General features: G+C 43.7%; 3 protein-coding genes across 3 annotated transcripts; 1 reads left to right on the top strand and 2 right to left on the bottom strand.

Moving 5' to 3' along the window:
• Nucleotides 1-11,647: 11,647 nt before the first annotated feature.
• H2BC21 (H2B clustered histone 21) lies at nucleotides 11,648-13,974 on the bottom strand. The gene has a single exon (XM_005910156.2). It carries the CDS (start codon nucleotides 13,935-13,937, stop codon nucleotides 13,557-13,559), a length of 381 nt encoding a protein of 126 aa, XP_005910218.1. The 5' UTR covers nucleotides 13,938-13,974; the 3' UTR covers nucleotides 11,648-13,556.
• A 207-nt stretch (nucleotides 13,975-14,181) lies between these two features.
• Nucleotides 14,182-14,796, top strand: LOC102281784 (histone H2A type 2-C). Its single transcript, XM_070367184.1, has one exon. It carries the CDS (start codon nucleotides 14,255-14,257, stop codon nucleotides 14,642-14,644), a length of 390 nt encoding a protein of 129 aa, XP_070223285.1. The 5' UTR covers nucleotides 14,182-14,254; the 3' UTR covers nucleotides 14,645-14,796.
• A 14-nt stretch (nucleotides 14,797-14,810) lies between these two features.
• H2AC21 (H2A clustered histone 21) lies at nucleotides 14,811-15,277 on the bottom strand. The gene has a single exon (XM_005894871.2). It carries the CDS (start codon nucleotides 15,201-15,203, stop codon nucleotides 14,811-14,813), a length of 393 nt encoding a protein of 130 aa, XP_005894933.1. The 5' UTR covers nucleotides 15,204-15,277.
• Between the last annotated feature and the right edge of the window lie 5,818 nt (nucleotides 15,278-21,095).

The raw sequence follows: 21,095 nt of genomic DNA, 5'->3' as shown, positions 1-21,095 counted from the left end.
CATGCTAGCAAAGTAATGCTCAAAATTATCCAAGCCAGGCTTCAACAGTATGCGAATCGTGAACTTCCAGATGTTCAAGCTGGATTTAGAAAAGGCAGAGGAACCAGAGATCAAATTGCCAACATCCATTGGATCATCGAAAAAGCAAGAGAGTGCCAGAAAAACATCTACTTTGCTTTATTGACTATGCCAAAGCCTTTGACTATGTGGATCACAACAAACTGTGGAAAATTGGGAATACCAGAGACGGGAATACCAGATCACCTGACCTGCCTCTTGAGAAATCTGTATGCAGGTAAGGAAGCAACAGTTAGAATTCGACATGGGACAACAGACTGGTTCCAAATAGGGAAAGGAGTACATCAAACTGTATATTATCACCCTGCTTATTTAACTTATATGCAGAGTACATCATGAGAAATGCTGGGCTGGATGAAGCACAAGCTGGAATCAAGATTGCCGGGAGAAATATCAATAACCTCAGATATGCAGATGACACCACCCTTATGGCAGAAAGCAAAAAAGAACTAAAGAGCCTCTTGATGAAAGTGAAAGAAGAGAGTGAAAAGGTTGGCTTAAAGCTCAACATTCAGAAAACTAAGATCATGGCATCTGGTCCCATCACTTCATGGGAAATAGATGGGGAAACAGTGGAAACAGTGACAGACTTTATTTTCTTGAGCTCCAAAATCACTGCAGATGGTGATTGCAGCCATGAAATTAAAAGATGCTTGCCTTTTGGAAGGAAAGTTATGACAAACCTAGACAGCATATTAAAAAGCAGAGACATTACTTTGCCAACAAAGGTCCATCTAGTCAAAGCTATGGTTTTTCCAGTAGTCGTGTATGGATGTGAGAGTTGGACTATAAAGAAAGCTGAGCGCCAAAGAATTGATGCTTTTGAACTGTGGTGTTGGAGAAGACTCTTGAGAGTCCCTTGGACTGCAAGGAGATCCAACCAGTCCATCCTAAAGGAGATCAGTCCTGGGTGTTCATTGGAAGGACTGATGTTGAAGCTAAAACTCCAATACTTTGGCCACCTGATTCAAAGAACTGACTCATTGGAAAAGACCCTGATGCTGGGAAAGGTTGAGAGCAGGAGGAGAAGGGGACGGCAGAGGATGAGATTGTTGGATGGCATCACTGACTCACTGGACATGAGTTTGAGTAAACTCCAGGAGTTGGTGATAGACAGGGAGGCCTGGCATGCCTCAGTCCATGAGGTCACAAAGAGTAGGACACAACTGAGTGACTGAACTGAACTGATCCAGGCCCCTTCTAGCTCTTAGGGAACTCTCAGGAATTTGCAGGCCAACAGCAAGTCTAGAAGAAATTTCCTGCAGGTTGCCCTAGAAGAGGGTAGAAGGTAGTTTGCCTGGGCTCTAACCCTTGCCCACAAATGGCTAAAGCCAACTGTTAGCCTATTTCCAGTGACCTCTGAGGGCAGAGTTCACCACTACTAACCCACTTAATGGGCTGTACTGGTGGCTTAGCAGTAAAGAATCTGCCTGCAGTGCAGGAGATGCGGGTTCAATCCCTCGGTCAGGAAGACCGCCTGGAGGAGGGCATGGCAACCCACCCCGATATTCTTGCCTGGAGAATCCCATGGATAGAGGAATCTGGAAAGCTACAGTCCATAGGGTCGCAAAGAGTCAGACACAACTGAAAGGACTAAGCCCACACATACAACCCACTTAACGGGATCAGTGCTTGAAGGAAGATGCTTTAGGGAGGGGTTCATATTTGTAGTGCAGTGCAGTGCAAGTCGCTCAGTTGTGTCCGACTGTTTGCAACCCATGGACTGTGTAGAGTCCATGGAATTCTCCAGGCCAGAATACTGGAGCGGATAGCCTTTCGCTTCTCCAGGGGATCTTCCCAAACCAGGGATCGAACCCAGGTCTCCCACATTACAGGTGGATTCTTTACCATATTTGTAGTAGACTGAATAATAGATCTTCCCCCCATTAACATGACTAATCCCTGGAATCTCTGAACATATTGTTACCTTATATGACAAAGGGACTTGGCCAATGTGATTAAGGACCTTGAGGGAGGGAGATTATCTTGGATTATCAGTTCAGTTCAGTTCAGCCACTCAGTTGTGTCTGACTCTTTGCGACCCCATGAACCACAGCACACCAGGCCTCCCTGTCCATCACCAACTCCTGGAGTCCACGCAAACCCATGTCTATTGAGTTGGTGATGCCATCCAACAATCTCATCCTCTGCCGTCCCCTTCTCCTCCTGCCCTCAACCTTTCCCAGCATCAGGGTCTTTTCCAATGAGTCAGTTCTTTGAATCAGGTGGCCAAAGTACTGGAGTTTCAGCTTCAACATCAGTCCTTCCAATGAACACTCAAGACTGATCTCCTTTAGGATGGCCTGGATGGATCTCCTTGCAGTCCAAGGGACTCTCAAGAGTCTTCTCCAACACCACAGTTCAAAAGCATCAATTCTTTGGCGCTCAGCTTTCTTTATAGTCCAACTCTCACATCCATACACAACTACTGGAAAAACCATAGCTTTGACTAGATGGACCTTTGTTGGCAAAGTAATGTCTCTGCTTTTTAATATGCTGTGTAGGTTGGTCATAACTTTACTTCCAAGGAGTAAGCGTCTTTTAATTTCATGGCTGCAATCACTATCTGCAGTGATTTTTCAGCCCCCAAAAATAAAGTCAGCCACTGTTTCCACTGTTTTCCCATATATTTGCCATGAAGAGGTGGGACCAGATGCCATGATCTTAGTTTTCTGAATGTTGAGCTTTAGGCCAACTTTTTCACTCTCTTCTTTCACTTTCATCAAGAGGCTCTTTAGTTCTTTTTTGCTTTCTGTCACAAGGGTGGTGTCATCTGGGTATCTGAGGTTATTGATATTTCTCCCGGCAATCTTGATTCCAGCTTGTGCTTCATCCAGCCCAGCATTTCTCATGATGTACTCTGCATATAAGTTAAATAAGCAGGATGACAATATACAGCCTTGACCTATTTGGAACCAGTCTGTTGTTCCATGTCAAGTTCTAACTGTTGCTTCCTGACCTGCATACAGGTTTCTCAAGAAGCAGGTCAGGTGGTCTGGTATTCGCATCTCTTGAAGAATTTTCCACAGTTTATTGTGATCCACACAATCAAAAGCTTTGGCATAAGCAATAAAGCAGAAATAGATGTTTTTCTGGAACTCTCTTGCTTTTTCGATGATCCAATGGATGTTGGCAATTTGATCTCTGGTTCCTCTGCCTTTTCTAAATCCAGCTTGAACATCTGGAAGTTCACGGTTCACGTATTGCTGAAGCCTGGCTTGGAGACTTTTGAGCATTACTTTACTAGCATGTGAGATGAGTCCAATTGTGCGGTAGTTTGAGCATTCTTTGGCATTGCCTTTCTTTGGGATTGGAATGAAAACTTACCTTTTCCAGTCCTGTGGCCACTGCTGAGTTTTCCAAATTTGCTGGTGTACTGAGTGCAGCACTTTCATAGCATCATCTTTTAGGATTTGAAATAGCTCAACTGGAATTCCATCACCTCCACTAGCTTTGTTCATAGTGATGCTTCGTAAGGCCCACTTGACTTCACATTCCAGGATGTCTGGCTCTAGGTGAGTGATCACACCATTGTGGTTATCTGGGTCATGAAGATCTTTTTTGTATAGTTCTTCTATGTATTCTTGCCACCTCTTTTTAATATCTTCTCCTTCTGTTAGGTCCATACCATTTCTGTCCTTTATTGAGCCCATCTTTGCATGAAATATTCCCTTGGTATCTCTAATTTTCTTGAAGAGATCTCTAGTCTTTCACATTCTATTGTTTTCCTCTATTTCTTTACATTGATCGCTGTGGGCCCTAAATGTAACCATAACAGACCTTATTAGAGGGAGGCAGGAGGCTAAGTGGGGAGGAGCTGATTGAGAGAGTCATTCCCTAGGCAGATTGATAAGGAGTCTAGGGGTCCCCAAGGAGAGAGGGGTCTGGAATTCTCAAGGAGGAAGAAAGGACAAACTTTTTTTTTCCTTCTCTGCATTCCTTAGGATTATATAACAATAATGTATCCTGCCTGAGGACAGTCTCTGGATTAAGGACAGTCTCTGGATTAAACCTTCTGGCTAATTCTGTTATCTTAAAATGTAAATTATGGGAGTAGGTCTGGTGAGGTCTTTATAACCTCCAGACATGCTTTGGATTCATTGGAGAGTATATAACTTCATTGCTAACACTAGCAAGCGGGTACTCTTTCTGCCCCCTCCTGATATCTATGTCAGAAGCTTTCTCTATCTCCTTTATACTTTAATAAAACTTTATTACACAAAAGCTCTGAGCGATCAAGCCTCGTCTCTGGCCCCCGTTTGAATTCTTCTCCTGCGGGGGCCAAGAATCCCGGGGTCTTCACGTGATTCAACAACAACCTTTCATCTGCTGATGTAATCATGGAAGCCGAGATGGGATGATGAGGCCAGGAACCAAGAAATGCCAGCAGCCTCTAGAAGCTAGAAGAGACAAGGAATGGACTCTTTCCACAGAGCCTCCAGAAGAAATCAGTCTTTCTGACACTTGATTTTTGGCCCCTTAGGACTCATTTTTGGCTTCTGGCCTCCAAAACTACAGGAGAATAAATCTGTGTTGTTTTAAGCCACTAAATCTGTGGTAATTTGTTAGTTTGAATGGGAAAATAATATACCATCCTGTCATTCATGAAAGACACTAGTTTTTTTTTTTTTAATTTGTGGGAAGGGAGATCTGAGTGTGATTAGGAACAGAGTGTGCAATACACTTGGAAGAAAGGTGGGAGGGAGGGAAGGAAGATAGTAGAGGAGAAAAAAAGGCTTCTGGATTGGGAGACTTGGTGTTCCACAGCAAACAGATTGTCCTCTTCATGAGCCCCTTGACCAGCTTAACCCAGAGTTCCTCAGGGCATCTCTATCTTCACAAGTGTTACCAAAGGCCCCTAGACAGTGGTGACCTCTCCTAGACATGGACATCTAGAGAGCTCCCTGAGGCCATGCCATGGCAGAAAGGGCCCAGGTTGACTCTGCTGTGGTCTGCAGCAGTGGCGAGCTCTTCTTGCGCTTCAGGACAGCTCACACCCAGACTGCTGCCAGGGTGCTGTGCTTTTTCCCTTAGGGCTGCCATAGAGAATTACTAGAGAGTTGGTATCTTAAAACAATAGAAGTTGATATTCTCAGAGTTCTGGAAATCAGGAGTCTGAAAACAAAGTCTCAGCAGAGCCATCCTCTCTCCAGAGCTTCTAGGGGAGAATGCTTTCTTGCTTTCTTGCCTCTTTCAGCTTCAAGTGGTTACTGTTCCTTGACCTCTGGCAGTATAACTCCAGTTTCTGCCTTTGTCTTCCCAGACCCTCTTACCTGAATCTCTGTGTCCAACTCTGCCGCTTCCTTTCACTTATCACATCCTCAATCCAGGATGATTTAATCTCAAGACCCTTAGTTATGTCTGCAAAGACTGAATTTCCAACTAAAGTCACATTCTGAGTTTCTGGGTGGAGTTGAACATTTTGGGGGGACACTATTCAACCCACTATTGGTGCTGAGTTCTGAGCTCTATGGACCTCTGGAAGCAGGCCCATACTTCCCCTGGTTCCCTTGTCTAGGTGCCCATGAAGCCTTCACCTCCAAAAGGCCCTCAGTCAGTCACTTACACCTGAGTATTAAAGCTAAGAGTGAGAGTCTGCCTTTTTACTAATGCTCCCTGTGTCCATGAGTGTGGAGGCTAGAGAGAAGGCTTCTCTCCACTTGGGGAAGCCCAGGCTTGAGGGGCAGTACAGGGAGATGTGTTTGGCCCTTGGCTAAAGGCCTCTGCTAACCAGGAGATGGCCTGAACTGTCTGGGCAACAGTAGATTGTTCCCCGGATTCATTTGTCTGGGAAAAGCTAAAAGAGAAAAGACATAGAGCTAGAATAAGAGTTCAGGGTCTCAGTTTCAATACCTGTAAAACAGTGACAATAAATGTATACACTTCATAGAATTACCATAGAAATAAAATGAGATAAATACAGTTAATACGAAATACTTAACAGCAGTTTCAACATGGCAATGAATTAATAATTATTACTCAATTAACATTATGATGAACACTAATTGATACAAGTCCTAAATATTCCCTTTGGCAACAGTACAATCATGTTGTGAAAAGACTAATACATGGGAAACAATTAGTACACTATCTCTTCTCTAGATGATTAGCATCTTGAGATTCTGCTAGACTGCAGCCAACATTAGGAATATTTGGGTTCCTGGGTGCCTTACGAATCACAAAAGCCATTCACTTACGTCCTTTCATTTGATTCCACAACAACCCAGGAAATGAAGAGGGTTTGTTTGTTTTCTTACAGAAAAGAAAATTTCTGGTGAAGACGAGACACCTAGGAATGTGAGTCACCCAGCTAAAACAAGGCCAAGATGGAATTTGAATCTAAGCTTTGTATTTTACCTTTTTCTTAGTTTTTTGTGTTAGAGTCAATGTTTCAGGGAAACGTGATGTATACACAATAGCTACAAATAACATCAAAACATGTGCTGTAGGGGAGGAAAGCTAATTTGCCCTTTTCAATTTTTAGGTGTGACCCCATAATAAAAGAGAGATTAACAAGAAAAAAGCAAACAGAAGTTTACTAACATGTATACCTCATGTATACACAGTAAGTACTCATGAAAAAAAAATTGAGTAACACCCCAAGATGACTTAGAATTCAGACTTAAATATCATTCTTAATAGGGAAAGGGGATGGGAGATGTAGGCCTCTTAAAGGAGAATAAATGCCTTTGAGGCGAAAGGAATAGGCCCTAGAATAATAGATGGGAGGTATAGTGAAAGTGAAAGTCACACAACTGTGTCCTATTCTTTGTGACCCCATAGATTGTAGCCTGTTAGGCTCCTGTGTCGATGGAATTCTCCAGGCAAGAATATTGGAGTGGGTGGCCATTTCCTTCTCCAGGGATCTTCCTGACACAGGGATCAAACCCGGGTCTCCCACACTGGGGGCAGATTCTTTACCATCTGAGCCACCAGGGAGATGTGATAGTTTGTGACAAAGTTGGTCTGGGTATGGTCTTGACTTCTAGTCTCCTCTCCTGTGATGAGTCAATCTTTCCCGTTCAGTGTAATTCCTGGGGGAGGGCATTTATGACAATCAAGTTTCTTTTGGAAAATCTGTTCTTAGGCAGCTAATGGGAGTTCAGAGAAAGTCGGCCTCTAAGTGACTACAGCTCAAAATTATCAATATGCCAAAGTAGCATATTCTGGAGTGGCATTTTCTATGACCTTTCAGTACAGTAGAAGGGACCTCTCCTAACCTCAACCCCCAGTAAGTAACACTTTTACATTGCTTCTTAGTCACATTCACATAAGAATATAAATTATAATAGGTTTCACAAAATGATATTTACTATTTGTGATATACTCTGATATTTTTCTCTTCTCTTCTTAAAAAGGGGGAGGAAAAAGGTGATCTCTATCAAAAACCAATTTCATAACCCACTAATAAGTTACAACCCACAGCTAAAAAAACAGTGGCTAGAGGACACTACAAAGGATAAAGTAAAACTCATCTTATGTTTTAAAGTCAGTATTTTTCGGAAACATGCCTTCTGAATTCCTCTATTCTTGTACACACAACCTGACGCCTTTGTGGGGAAGTGATACCCATGTGAATAGCAAGAGTGGAAGGCCTATTGTGGAGGATGACAAAGAGAAATGCAGGTTGAGCCTTGTGGGAGCTGAGAGGGAAAGGAATTGAAAATTGAAAGTTTGTTCAATTCCAGCTGAACAAACAAGGGAACCCATCCCGTAGGAGGTGATATTTGAGGTGGGTTCTCAAGAATATTTAGGATTTGAGACATGTTCAGATTGGGGGCTAAGGAAGGTGGTATAATCCAGGCAGAAGGGACAGTGAAAACAAACAAACATGTAAAAGGGCAATAAGGAGAAGTGAGCTTTTCATGCTGGGGACATTAAGGACCATTTTCAGGGACCTCAAATGCCAAATTAGGGATAGGCTAGGTTTACATAAGGAAATGAACAATGATGTTTATAACAGCATTTTTGTGATGATGGGGAATTGGAGCAAATGTGGGTGCTTTTCACTGGGAGAGAGGGGGATAAGTGTGCTGTTTGTATTTCTTGAAGTTTAATGCAGTACTTCAGTCAACAGAGTGCACATTTATATCACAACATGTATAGCAAAGAGAGATACAGATGTTTTTTTGTGGGAGTAGAGAGGCAAAGGTCAATGTTTAAAATATAGGTTAGAAAGGGAGAAAATAAAAAATAGAATAAAATATAAAACGCAATACCACTTAACATGCATTCTGAGAAAGTAGACATTCGCTAGGACTGAGAAAGTAAAAAATCTGTTCTGCCATTCATCAGGCTGGGATAATCTAATCAAAGAATTAGAGGAAACACAAGTCCCAAGGACATATAACTGTAGCTACAAAGAATCAGAATCCCCTTCTTTATGTGACCACAGCTTTCTTATTCACTGAGAAACCATGGTCTTTTAAAAACTTTTGCTGTGTGAAATCTTATCAGTAAGAATGAAATATCCTCTTCCTGTCCAAAGGACCTAAATCACTCTAATGCAGAGACGCAGCCTTGGTTTTCAACCCAGGTTGTTTACTTGCTAAGTCGTGTCGACTCTTTTGCAACCCCATAGCCTGCCAGACTCCTCTGTCCATGGGATTTCTCAGGCAATAATACTGGAATGAGTTGCCATTTCCTTCTCCAGGGTATCTTCTCCACCCGGGGATTGAACCCAAGTCTCTTACGCCTCTTGCTTTGGCAGGCAGATTCTTCACCAATGAGCCATCAGGGACTAGATAATTATTTTTAAAATAAGTAGATACAATCTTCTTATTTTCAATCACCCATATTAAATGAATGATTAAACCTAGTCTCCCTAGTCACAGGGATAGTCTTTCAGCTAGAGGTCAATTTTGCAACCTGAACAGAGCTGCCCCTCAGGCTTACTCCCTTATGCCACAATCACTGATTAGCCATATTGTGATCAATGTTAGCCTCCCTTTTAAAGGACCAGAGTTACCCAGACCATGTTGTACAACCAAATATGACTAAGAATTGCTGATAGAGTTTTGAATTTTTTACTTTCATTTTTTTTCTTTTGAAGGCGAAACTATGTCAGTAAGGCAGGCCACTGGAGGTTTGTGAGCAGGTAGGTGATAAAGTCAGGTCTGTGCTATAGACTACTACTCTAGTCACAGGACATAAAATGGATTAGAGAGGTTTTGAGCCTAGGATAACAGAAGTGAAACCCTAATACTTTGTCCTACTCGAATAGAATAGGTATTTGTGTATATGTCTTATCCCCCTTCTGAATTCCTTTCCCATTTGAAGGCAGAAATTTTAGTGTGGAACCATCATGACACAAAGTTGGAATGCATTAAAAAACGGAGGAAGGTGGCTTCCCTGGCAGTCCAGTGGTTAAGACTCCATGCTTTCACTGGAGTGGGCACAGGTTCCATCCCTAATTGGGGAACTAAGATCTCACTTGCCACGTGGAGAAGCCAAGGGGGGGAAAACAAAAAAGGTGGAGAAAGACTGGAAACAACACAACTATCCATCAAGTGACTGAAATTATCAATTGTGGCCATAAAATGCAATACAACTCACCAATACAAAGGAATGCACCTAAATATGAATGAATCTTACGCTGAGTGAAAGAAGCCAGATACAAATGATACCCATTGTATGATACAAAATATCTATAATGATATAAAGCAAACCAGTGGTTCCCTGAGGTCAGGAACAGAGCCAAAGGAGGACACTGATGAAGTGGGCAGGAGGGAAGAATTCTATAAGGAGCATGAAGAAACCTTTTGTGGGGGGGGGGGGGGAAATGGATATGTCCATTATGTTGATTGTAGTGATGTTTTCATGGGTATATACACATGTCTAAACTTAACAAATTGTATTTTAAACATGTACAGTTTATTGTATGCCAATTACCGCAGTAAACCATTTCTTTCTGTTACTATTTTTAAAGAAGAGATGAAGGTAGAGAAATTAATTGAGAGGTATCATTTGGGGTGGTGGAAGATTATGGCCTTGGCTTGACAGCAAGCTCTGGCCAAGCCAGAAAGAAAGAGCAGTGCAGTATGGTCCTGGGAAACAGCAAATGGGTTTAGGGGAAGGTGACTAGAGCAGAAAACTGTATGTATAGCAGTAGGAGATAGAGCTGCGAAGAAGGAAGAGGCAGATTATGGAGGGCCTTGAATATCAAACTGTTTTAAAGTGTACATTGGGTTGTAGTTCCACCACTTACTTCCAAAATGATCCTGGACAAGTTATTTAACTTCTCTGAGATTCAATTTCCTTTACTTATAAAATAAGGATGGAATGTATCTTAAGTGGTGGCTGTGAAGATTAAATGAGGCAATGCATGTAAACCACTCAGCAGAGGACAAGGAAAACAGTTAAGTGCTCAGTAAGTAGAAGCAAGTATTATTATAACAAGTATTGTTATTAACTCCAACTTGGGCTTCCCTCGTGGCTCAGCTGGTAAAGAATCTGCCTGCAATGTGGGAGACCTGGCTTGATCCCTAAGTTGGGAAGATCCCCTGGAGAAGGAAATGGCAACCCACTACTGTATTCTGGCCTGGAGAATTCCATCGACTGTATAGTCCATGGGGTCGCAAAGAGTCTGACACGACTGAGCAATTTTCACTTCACTAAGCAAATGTATAGAGATGTTTGAGAAGGAGAAAGAAAAGATCAAAGAGGTTCTTTAGGAGAATAAAACTCACCATCAATAATCATCTCCCCTCCAGAGTTAAAATATCAACTCTAGCACTTCTTTCTCCTTCCTCACTTTGTAACTTCCTTCCTAGTAAACACCATGCCCAGGAGGAGCCCACAACCAGTAACCAAAGCTCTCTTATCTTAGTAAAAGTATTTCAGCTGGTGAGCCCTGACTATGGGGACAAACTAAACAGAGTTGAGCTATGGCCTCTGGAAAATGAGAGCCCTCCACACACTTTCAGCCACCACCTCCACCACAGATGTATACCCACGGTGCATCCTGAAATTAAAGTAGGTGATATTTCTCTTTAATTTTAAAGCATACTTATTTATTTCCCCCCAAATACAGGTTTTTGGAGAGGGATCTTCCTTTCTCAAGTCCCTTAAACATTGACCTAAGAGTCTATTCTTTGAGCATTTCTGAGGAGAAGCCTTTCTATGCCTCAGTTTCCTCACCTGTAAAGTGGGAGACAATAATGGTAACTATTTCATAAAGTTCTTGTGAGGATTAAATAAGTCAATACATGTGAAGGACCTAAAACATCTGACAGACACATACTAAGTACTCTGCAGGTATTTTCTAAACTTTGTTAATAACTTTATTTTTTCTATTTTATTTATAGTGCTTCTTGTTTGTGGTCATGACCTTTGTTTCATTTTGTGCTCAGGCACTTTTCAGTTACTAAGCATTAATAGTGTCCTACCAGACTATTTCAGCCCCACTACCCTTCTGGAGTAGAAGCAAATTTGGTTGATAGTTTATAAATATTCACCTTCCAGGTCAGAGGCACTCAAACATCTCTATACATTTGCTTAGAGCCAGTAGTGATTTTATCTACTTCATTTAGTTAGAAAATATATTACAGATAAAAGAATGCAGCCAAGCTTTTTAATTAACTGGTAAATTTATTAATAACAATAGCATATACACACATTTGAAAACACACATGTAAGAAACATTAAGATTTATTCAGTCTCTGATAATGTCTGGAGTCCATTTGGATTCATGAAACACCTGCAATCAACTCCAGGACCCCTTATCCAAAAGCAGAGTTGAATAACTGATCAGATCATCAGTGCCATTATCAGCAGAATCAAGGCTTGGACAGAAAAATACAACATTCCATGATTACAGTGAAATAAAACTAAAATCCAATCGTCCTTGCATCTGAGGGTACAAAGGTGGACAATGTTAGCTACATGACCAGTGGATCACTCACTCTCAACCTCATTTTTAAAGAAATATTAACATTCTCTCTTTTTTTTTCCTCTTTCTGGGATCTTCCTGGATCAGGGATCCAACCTGTGTCTTCTGCACTGGCAGGAGGATTCTTTACCAGAGCCACCAGGGAAGCCCCAACCTTGTCTATTTTATAGGGTCTCCTGAAGAGTAAATGACACTGTTAATATAAATGAAAAGTTCATCTCAATGGGGAACAAAAGATAAGGATGGAAGGAGGGTATCATAAATGAAGAAAGGAAAAGGATCTTCTAGTGAGCAATGTTCTGAATTTAATGAAAATCCAAAGATTAGACCAAACTGAAAAGCATAAAGGAAGGACTTAAAACTGCCACCTCCTCCTTAGCGCACACACACACACAAATACAGCCCTCCTCCCAGCTGTTGCCCTGAGGTGACCATAGCCAACTTGGGAAAGGAGCTCCGAAACATTTCCATTTTCATCATGTCTTCCCATACACCTAATGGAAATGAACCGCACCCATCCATCCACGAAGGCTATTTTTAAAAGAAGAGGGACAGAAAAATCAATTCAACAAATACTAATTCAGTAAGTACTTAAAGTGTCCACTGTGTGCCAAGCACTGGTTGGTGGGGACAATATAGAGAAAAACCAAACCAAACCAATAAAGTTTCTGTTAAGGTCTTGAGGAAAATGGTAAACAAGAAAAAAAACTAATAGCAAAACAATTTCTGACAGCTGCTAGGAAGAAGATAAAATAGGGACCAGAGGCAAGGAGAGGCACAACTTCCCGAAGGTGTCTGGGAGGTGACGTTTGAGACCAAACTAAAATGACTAGTGCCTTGCAGTGACTTGACGCCGAAATATTTCGAGAAAAGAGAATTAAAAGCAAAAATGATCCACAAACCAAGAAATAACAGGAATTTCACAGCGCCAAAGTGAGCGGCGCAAACCTAGAACCTATGAATTCCAGAGCGGCGGGAGATTTTGAATATTCATGTCCAATCAGGGAAAGGCTGAGACCAGGCAGCGCGGGCTCAGTACGAAGTATCCCGAACCGCTGGTGTCCACAGGAAGCCACATCGCAAGGGCGTAACTGGTGATCCGGCACCCACGCGGCTGCCAAACTCGCAATTCTTCAGGGCTGTGATGCAATGTTCGGAAAGACCCGGGCTTGGTCGTGTCCTGGGGTCCTTTCTTAAATGTGGATAGCTGAAATCACTCACTTCGTTTTGGAACACCGGTGAAACGTACCCAACAGAGCCACCAGGACACAAGTCTAGGAGCAGTCTCAGTATCCTAATTTAGAACTGACTCATACGAAAGCTAAGCAGCAGTGAGGGTTAAGACGCGCCCTAGATTCAAAAGCAAAGCCAGTCACGCGCCAGGAATCTCAAGTCATAAGGGCTTAAAAAGCTACGTGTGTCATCTTCCATTACTTTTAGCCAACTAGAGTAACTTACTTTGTGAGGAACTGAGGAAAAACAAGTGAACAAGGCTCTTTTCTGGTGATTAGGTGGGTGGCTCTGAAAAGAGCCTTTGGAAAATCAAGCGGCTTTGCGCCTCGTGCGAGCGCCGCGTACCAGCAAGGACTCACTTGGAGCTGGTGTACTTGGTGACCGCCTTGGTGCCCTCGGACACGGCGTGCTTGGCCAGCTCGCCGGGCAGCAGCAGGCGCACGGCCGTCTGGATCTCCCGGGACGTGATGGTCGAGCGCTTGTTGTAATGCGCCAAGCGCGACGCTTCGCCCGCGATGCGCTCGAAGATGTCGTTGACAAATGAGTTCATGATGCCCATGGCCTTGGACGAAATACCGGTGTCCGGGTGCACCTGCTTCAGCACCTTGTACACGTAGATGGAATAGCTCTCCTTACGGCTGCGCTTGCGCTTCTTGCCGTCCTTCTTTTGGGCTTTAGTGACGGCTTTCTTGGAGCCCTTCTTGGGCGCGGGAGCGGATTTTGCCGGCTCAGGCATTGTAGAACAACGCCGTTTGGCAAAAAAAGAGGTATGAGAATGGGCGGGCCTGATCCATTTATAACCACCGTATGCAAATTAAGGCTCCAAAAGTCTTACATTCCCATTGGTCCGCGGAGAGACCTTACGTTATCAGTAATAGCGACAGAACAACACCGACTCTTAACCTTATTGGCTGTTTTAGGAGCCAATTTAGGACCAATGAAAAGCTCGTTCCTGACTCCACCCCTCGGAAAACTTATAAAGGCTTTCCAATTGCTAATCTTTTTTAAGCCGAGGGGCTCTGATCTTTAATCGTACTACGCGTATCTTTAGTCATGTCTGGTCGCGGAAAGCAGGGAGGCAAGGCCCGCGCAAAGGCCAAGTCGCGTTCGTCCCGCGCAGGCTTGCAGTTCCCGGTAGGGCGAGTGCACCGCCTGCTGCGCAAAGGCAACTACGCTGAGCGGGTGGGGGCCGGCGCGCCCGTCTACATGGCGGCGGTTCTGGAGTATCTGACAGCCGAGATCCTGGAGCTGGCCGGCAACGCGGCGCGAGACAACAAAAAGACGCGCATCATCCCTCGTCACCTGCAGTTGGCCATCCGCAACGACGAAGAGCTGAACAAGCTGTTGGGCAAGGTCACCATCGCCCAGGGCGGCGTTTTGCCCAATATCCAGGCCGTTCTGTTACCAAAGAAAACCGAAAGCCATAAAGCCAAAAGCAAATAAAGCCTTTTCAAAGTAAGCCAAAGAACAAAGGCTCTTTTTAGAGCCACCCAAGTTTTCAAAAAAAGAGCTAATGCGCTATTTTGTGATCAGCCCTTTATTTTGACACTTTGGTGGTGGCTCTTAAAAGAGCCTTTGGGGTGAGTGGGGATGGTATCAAGCCTTTTAATTACTTATTCTTGCCAGGCTTGTGACTCTCCGTTTTTTTAGGCAATAAGACTGCCTGGATATTGGGTAAGACACCGCCCTGGGCAATAGTGACACCCCCGAGTAACTTGTTGAGCTCTTCATCATTTCTCACGGCCAGTTGCAAATGGCGAGGGATGATGCGCGTCTTCTTGTTGTCTCGGGCGGCGTTGCCCGCCAGCTCCAGGATTTCCGCGGTCAGGTACTCCAGCACTGCCGCCAAGTACACCGGTGCGCCGGCCCCCACCCTTTCGGCGTAGTTCCCTTTGCGCAGCAGGCGGTGCACTCGCCCTACGGGGAACTGAAGGCCAGCGCGGGATGAGCGCGACTTGGCCTTGGCCCGAGCTTTGCCTCCCTGCTTTCCGCGGCCTGACATTACTGCTAAAACTGCAGTTACGGCTTCTTTTTCAAGGAGAAGGATATGGCAAGGGTAACCAATTTGATGTAATTTATAAGAGCTACCGGGAGGGGCGAAGGGAAGTGGTTTGATTGGCTAAAAGGGGAGTCCGATCGAACAGCCAATAGGAAAGCGAAAAGCAGACTCTTCGTTTGCATCTTGCGCTACGTGGAAATGACGGCTTCTATAAGTACCTACCAATCGTTGTGAGCCACATTAAAGCCCTTTATTTGCATGCCAGGATTTTTAAAGTGAAGGCTTTCAAACAAGACGCCTTTCTGTTTTGCTTTATTTACTGAGTGGCAATATTTTTCTGGGTTACGGGTGGTAGGTTTTTTCCCGGTTTACACCAAGGGAAATCCTAAAAAGGGTCCTAAAGGGCTGCAGAGAGCCTTTAGCAAATGCAGTTACTCCCACTCAAGGGCCTTGGAACCTAAAATTACTAAGTTCCTCTTTTCCTGGCTCGTCAAAGCCAGACTACCTTAAAAAATATAGAACTACTGAGGCTTTTTCTTTTCTTTCAGTTTAGTTGTTGTCTGCGGTGTGGCTTCGCCCCATCCCCACCCGTCTCTGTTCCTCAGACTCCCGTTTAACCGAGAGCCATTTCCTTCTCAGGGGATCTTCCCGACCCAGAGATCGAATCCGGGTCTCCAGCATTGCAGGCAGGTGGATTCCTTACGGTCTGAGCCACCAGGGAAGCCCAGAATAGAATGTCATCCTCCTCTTGACCTCCAGGAGGCGTCCCAAACCGCCTTCAACTTGAAGGCGTCTTTAACTTGGCATTCAAAACGTCGCCCTCCGTCCTTCCTCATTCTGTTTCTTTTCCTCTGCCCGTGTTTAAATCCCATTGTTAAGCTCGGCTCTGCCTCCCTACTCGCCCTTTCCGCACATTCCATTCTTAACTCTTCCTGAAGTCGTACCCAATTCAGTGCTTTCAACTAGTATTTGTTGCAGAAGCTCAGGCCTATATACCTGTTTACTGGATGCTTCAACCTGTCTGTCCCAATAACTCGACCTATCCAAGAGCAAACTCATCCAGTCACCTGCCAACCCCCGCCACCCCCCTACCCTCGCCAGCTCTCCTGTCTTTGTTCTTTCCCTGAATTGTTCCAACAGTCTGCCCGGTACCTGAGCTAACATCTACAGTTTCCTGCATCTTACAGCATATATTCATGAATATTCCTGAATATTCATTGGAGGGACTGATGTTGAAGCTGAAACTCCAGTACTTTGGCCACCTGATGCGAAGAACTGACTCATTGGAAAAGACCCTGATGCTGGGAAAGGTTGAAGGCGGGAGGAGAAGGGGACGACATGAGATGGTTGGACGGCATCACCGACTCAATGAACATGAGTTTGAGTAAACTCCGGGAGTTGGTGATGGACAGAGAGGCCTGGCATGCTGCAGTCCATGGGGTCGCTAAGAGTCAGACACGACTAAGAGACTTCACTTTCACTTTTCACTTCCATGCATTGGAGAAGGAAGTGGCAACCCACTCCAGTATTCTTGCCTGGAGAATCCCAGGGACGGGGGAGCCTGGTGAGCTGCCGTCTATGGGGTCTATGGGGTCGCACAGAGTCGGACACGACTGAAGCGACTTAGCAGGGGCAGCAGATTACTTTTAATACCTAATACAATGTAAATGTTATGTAAATAGTTGTAAAATGTAAAACTATGTACATAGTTGCCAAGGCAGGGCAAATTCTAGTTTTGCTTTTTGAAACTTTCTGGATTTTTTTTTTTTTCCAAATATCTTCCACCCACAGTTGGTTGAATCCTCAGGTTCAGAACCCGTGGATACTGAAGGCCGACTGAAATTGTTTCACAAATAAGGAAACCAAGGCTCAGAGGAATTTAGGCACTTGCTGAAGGTCACACAACCACTTACAAAGACATTATTAGAACCAAAGTCAGCTCAGTTCAGTCTCTCAGTCGTGTCAGACTCTTAGTGACCCCATGAATTGCAGCACACCAGGCCTCCCTGTCCATCACTATCTCCCGGAGGTCACTCAAACTCACATCCATCGAGTCGGTGATGCCATCCAGCCATCTCATCCTCTGTCGTCCCCTTCTCCTCCTGCCCCCAATCCCTCCCAGCATCAGACTCTTTTCCAATGAGTCAACTCTTCACATGAGGTGGCCAAAGTACTGGAGTTTCAGCTTCAACATCATTCCATCCAAAGAACATCCAGGACTGATCTCCTTTAGGATGGACTGGTTGGATCTCCTTGCAGTCCAAGGGACTCTCAAGAGCCTTCAACACCACAGTTCAAAAGCATCAATTCTTTGGCGCTCAGCTTTCTTCACAGTGCAACTCTCACATCCACACATGACCACTGGAAAAACCATACATAGCCTTGACTAAATGGACCTTTGTTGGCAAAGTGATGTCTCTGCTTTTCAATATGCTATCTAGGTTGGTCATAAGTTTCCTTCCAAGGAGTAAGCATCTTTTAATTTCATGGCTGCAATCACCATCTGCAGTGATTTTGGAGCCCCCAAAAATAAAGTCTGACACTGTTTCCACTGTTTCCCCATCTATTTCCCATGAAGTGATGGGACCAGATGCCATGATCTTAGTTTTCTGAATGTCGAGCTTTAAGCCAACTTTTTCACTCTCCTCTTTCACTTTCATCAAGAGGCTTTTGAGTTCCTCTTCACTTTCTGCCATAAGGGTAGTGTCATCTGGGTATCTGAGGTTATTGATATTTCTCCTGGCAATCTTGATTCCAGCTTGTGCTTCTTCCAGTCCAGCGTTTCTCATGATGTACTCTTCATATAAGTTAAATAAGCAGGGTGACAATATATAGCCTTGAAGTACTCCTTTTCCTATTTGGAACCAGTCTGTTGTTCCATGTCCAGTTCTGTTGCTTCCTGACCTGCAGCCTCACTCAAAGTCTGTGCTTTTTATCCCTCCAAGCCCATTGCTTCACTAAGGAGATTACGGGCTTTATGAAGTCATTGTGCCCAGCCTTGCTTCCTCCCTCTATTACAGAGGGAGGGAGAGCCGGAGAAATAGTTTAGAAAAGAAGATACTAATTCTCTAAGAGTATAGTTTTATTTGTTTATTCAAAAACAAATATTTATTACCAGATGGGAAACAGTGGAAACAGTGTCAGACTTTATTTTTTTGGGCTCCAAAATCACTGCAGATGGTGATTGCAGCCATGAAATTAAAAGACGCTTACTCCTTGGAAGGAAAGTTATGACCAACCTAGATAGCATATTGAAAAGCAGAGACATTACTTTGCCAACAAAGGTCCGTCTAGTCAAGGCTATGGTTTTTCCAGTGGTCATGTATGGATGTGAGAGTTGGACTGTGAAGAAGGCTGAGCGCCGAAGAACTGATGCTTTTGAACTGTGGTGTTGGAGAAGACTCTTGAGAGTTCCTTGGACTGCAGGGAGATCCAACCAGTCCATTCTGAAGGAGATCAGTCCTGGGTGTTCTTTGGAAGGAATGATGCTGAAGCTGAAACTCCAGTACTTTGGCCACCTCATGTGAAGAGTTGACTCATTGGAAAAGAGTCTGATGCTGGGAGGGATTGGGGGCAGGAGGAGAAGGGGACGACAGAGGATGAGATGGCTGGATGGCATCACCCACTCGATGGACGTTAGTTTGAGTGAACTCCGGGAGTTGGTGATGGACAGGGAGGCCTGGCATGATGCAATTCATAGAGTCGCAAAGAGTCTGACACGACTGAGTGACTGAACTGAACTGAAGAGCCAGGTGGAGGGAATAAAGGACTCTTGATTTAAAGGTGATGAAGACATGGTCTCACCCTTGAAGTGGTCACAGAAAGGAAGTGAGACCAAGGTCAAAGCACAGGACACAGTGCTTCAAGTCTATCAGCAGACCATGAACAAAGAGATGTGGGTACACTGAGGCTATATGTGTGGGAGTAGGGAAGCTTCATGAAAGAGGAGGTGATATCTCATGGAACCATGAGGAGGACTTTGTGGGTCAAGAGAAGACTGAAAGCATTCTAGCCAAAGGCAACTTTATGTGCAATGGCTAGGAGCCGTGGGACGGCCTGGTTCATGTCATGAATGATGTGCAGCTCAGTGTGGAGGGGGCTGAGGGTGGAGCTGGGGAAAAGTGGAAAGGAGTATGGTTGGAATGATACAGTGGAGCTCGAATGCACTAAATGTTTGATTAACTAGATTGCCTGGTTAGGAATTCAGTTGCTTTCGGTTAAAAATCCCAGAGGTGTTCAAGGGGATAAGATCCAGTCTATTTGTGAAGGTATTTGGCTTTTACAAATGGCCTACTCTGTTATATATTTTAATAGCTCTGGTAAGAATGCTGGGAAAGGAACTCCAGGGAACAATAGATAGTAATTGAGGCTGATGTAATTTGTAGGGTATTGGCCTATCTGGACTTATCTAATAAGGATTTATAGCTAGATGAAATCTAAAATATTAAATCTAATTCCACACCTCTCACATGCTCTGTAGCTCTCACTCTAACTCTCCAGCTCTCCCTCTCTCTGTAATAGGGAGGAAGCAAGGCTTGCTTCATGAAGCCCATAATCTAGTTAGTGAAGTAGTGTGCTTGGAGGGGTAAAGAGCACAGACTTTGAGTGAGGCAGACCTTGGTTCTAATCATGTCTTTGTAAGTGGCTGTGTGACCTTCAGCAGCAAGTGCTTAAATTCCTCTGAGCCTTGGTTTACTTATTTGTGAAACAATTATAGTTGGCCTTTGGTCAACAAACCACTCTCCAGATGCTAGCTATCAACAGTAGACTGTGGTAGCCAGATTGATAGAAGATACAATAGAAGTTCATCAATTAAAGAAAAACAATATACCCTACCATAACAGAGTTGTTAGAATAAATGAGAATTAAATACAAGGAGCCTGGTACAGAGCTGGAACCTGAGAGCCCAAAATGCTGGATTAGGAAGCAGAATAACTTAATGGTTAAGAGTTCAAATTCTGCAGCCTGACTCCTGAGTTTGCTTACTAGATCTATGACCATAGACAAATTAATGTATTATCTAACCTGTAAGGGTGTCTGCTTCCTCAAAATGGTAAACCAAAAGTACTAACAGTAGCTACTTCACAGACTTGTTGCAAGAATTAAGAGTTCATTTAGAATAGTACCTGTCACCAACAAAGCATCCTCCCACCATTCCCCACCACTGTCACTGGATTAGCAAATTACAAGGCACTCACCAAAAACAAGTGCTAAAGATTCCATCTCTTTAACATCATTCTAATTGTTTTACTTCTCTCTCTAGCTCATTTCCTGTCTTCACTCAGGTTATCTTTCACCAGACTACTGCTAAAGGCTCTTCTATTCTTCGCTTGCATTCTTTTCATTCCCCTAATATATTCACACACTAGCCAAAGTGATCTTCTAAAGAAAATCTTATTTTCTCACTTTATACCTTTTCCCAGGTGATTTCACTCCCTTCCTTCCCACTTTCCCACCTTCACCCCACTGCACACGATCTTATTTCATCTTCAACAACTCTTACATCTCAGATGCCAAAATTAATAAACAAAATCTTAACAAGAAACAGAATATTACATAGACTCAAACATCTCCTACAACTACAAATGGAAAATAAAAATTTTACATTTTTTTTTCTGAGAGATACCACCTTAATCAACTGATCAGAATTATCATTAACAATAGGACAAAGCGAATTACATGCCTCCTATATAGTTCAGTGGGAAGGATTCAATACCACTTCTGCAGTTTTCCTGCCAAAAGTGTATATCCTAAATCTGAATCAGAAAGAAACATTAGAGAAACCCAAATTGAGGGATATTCAACAAAATAAATGGTCTGTGTGTGCGTGGTAAGTCACTTCAGTTGTGTCAGACTCTGCGATCCTATGGACTGTAGCCTGCCAGGCTCATCTGT

Source organism: Bos mutus, chromosome 3 (assembly GCF_027580195.1).
Source record: "Bos mutus isolate GX-2022 chromosome 3, NWIPB_WYAK_1.1, whole genome shotgun sequence".
In the NCBI taxonomy this organism is placed as follows: domain Eukaryota; kingdom Metazoa; phylum Chordata; class Mammalia; order Artiodactyla; family Bovidae; genus Bos; species Bos mutus.
The sequence above is the reverse complement of the archived record's forward strand: the minus strand, read 5'-3'. Positions and strand labels throughout refer to the sequence as shown.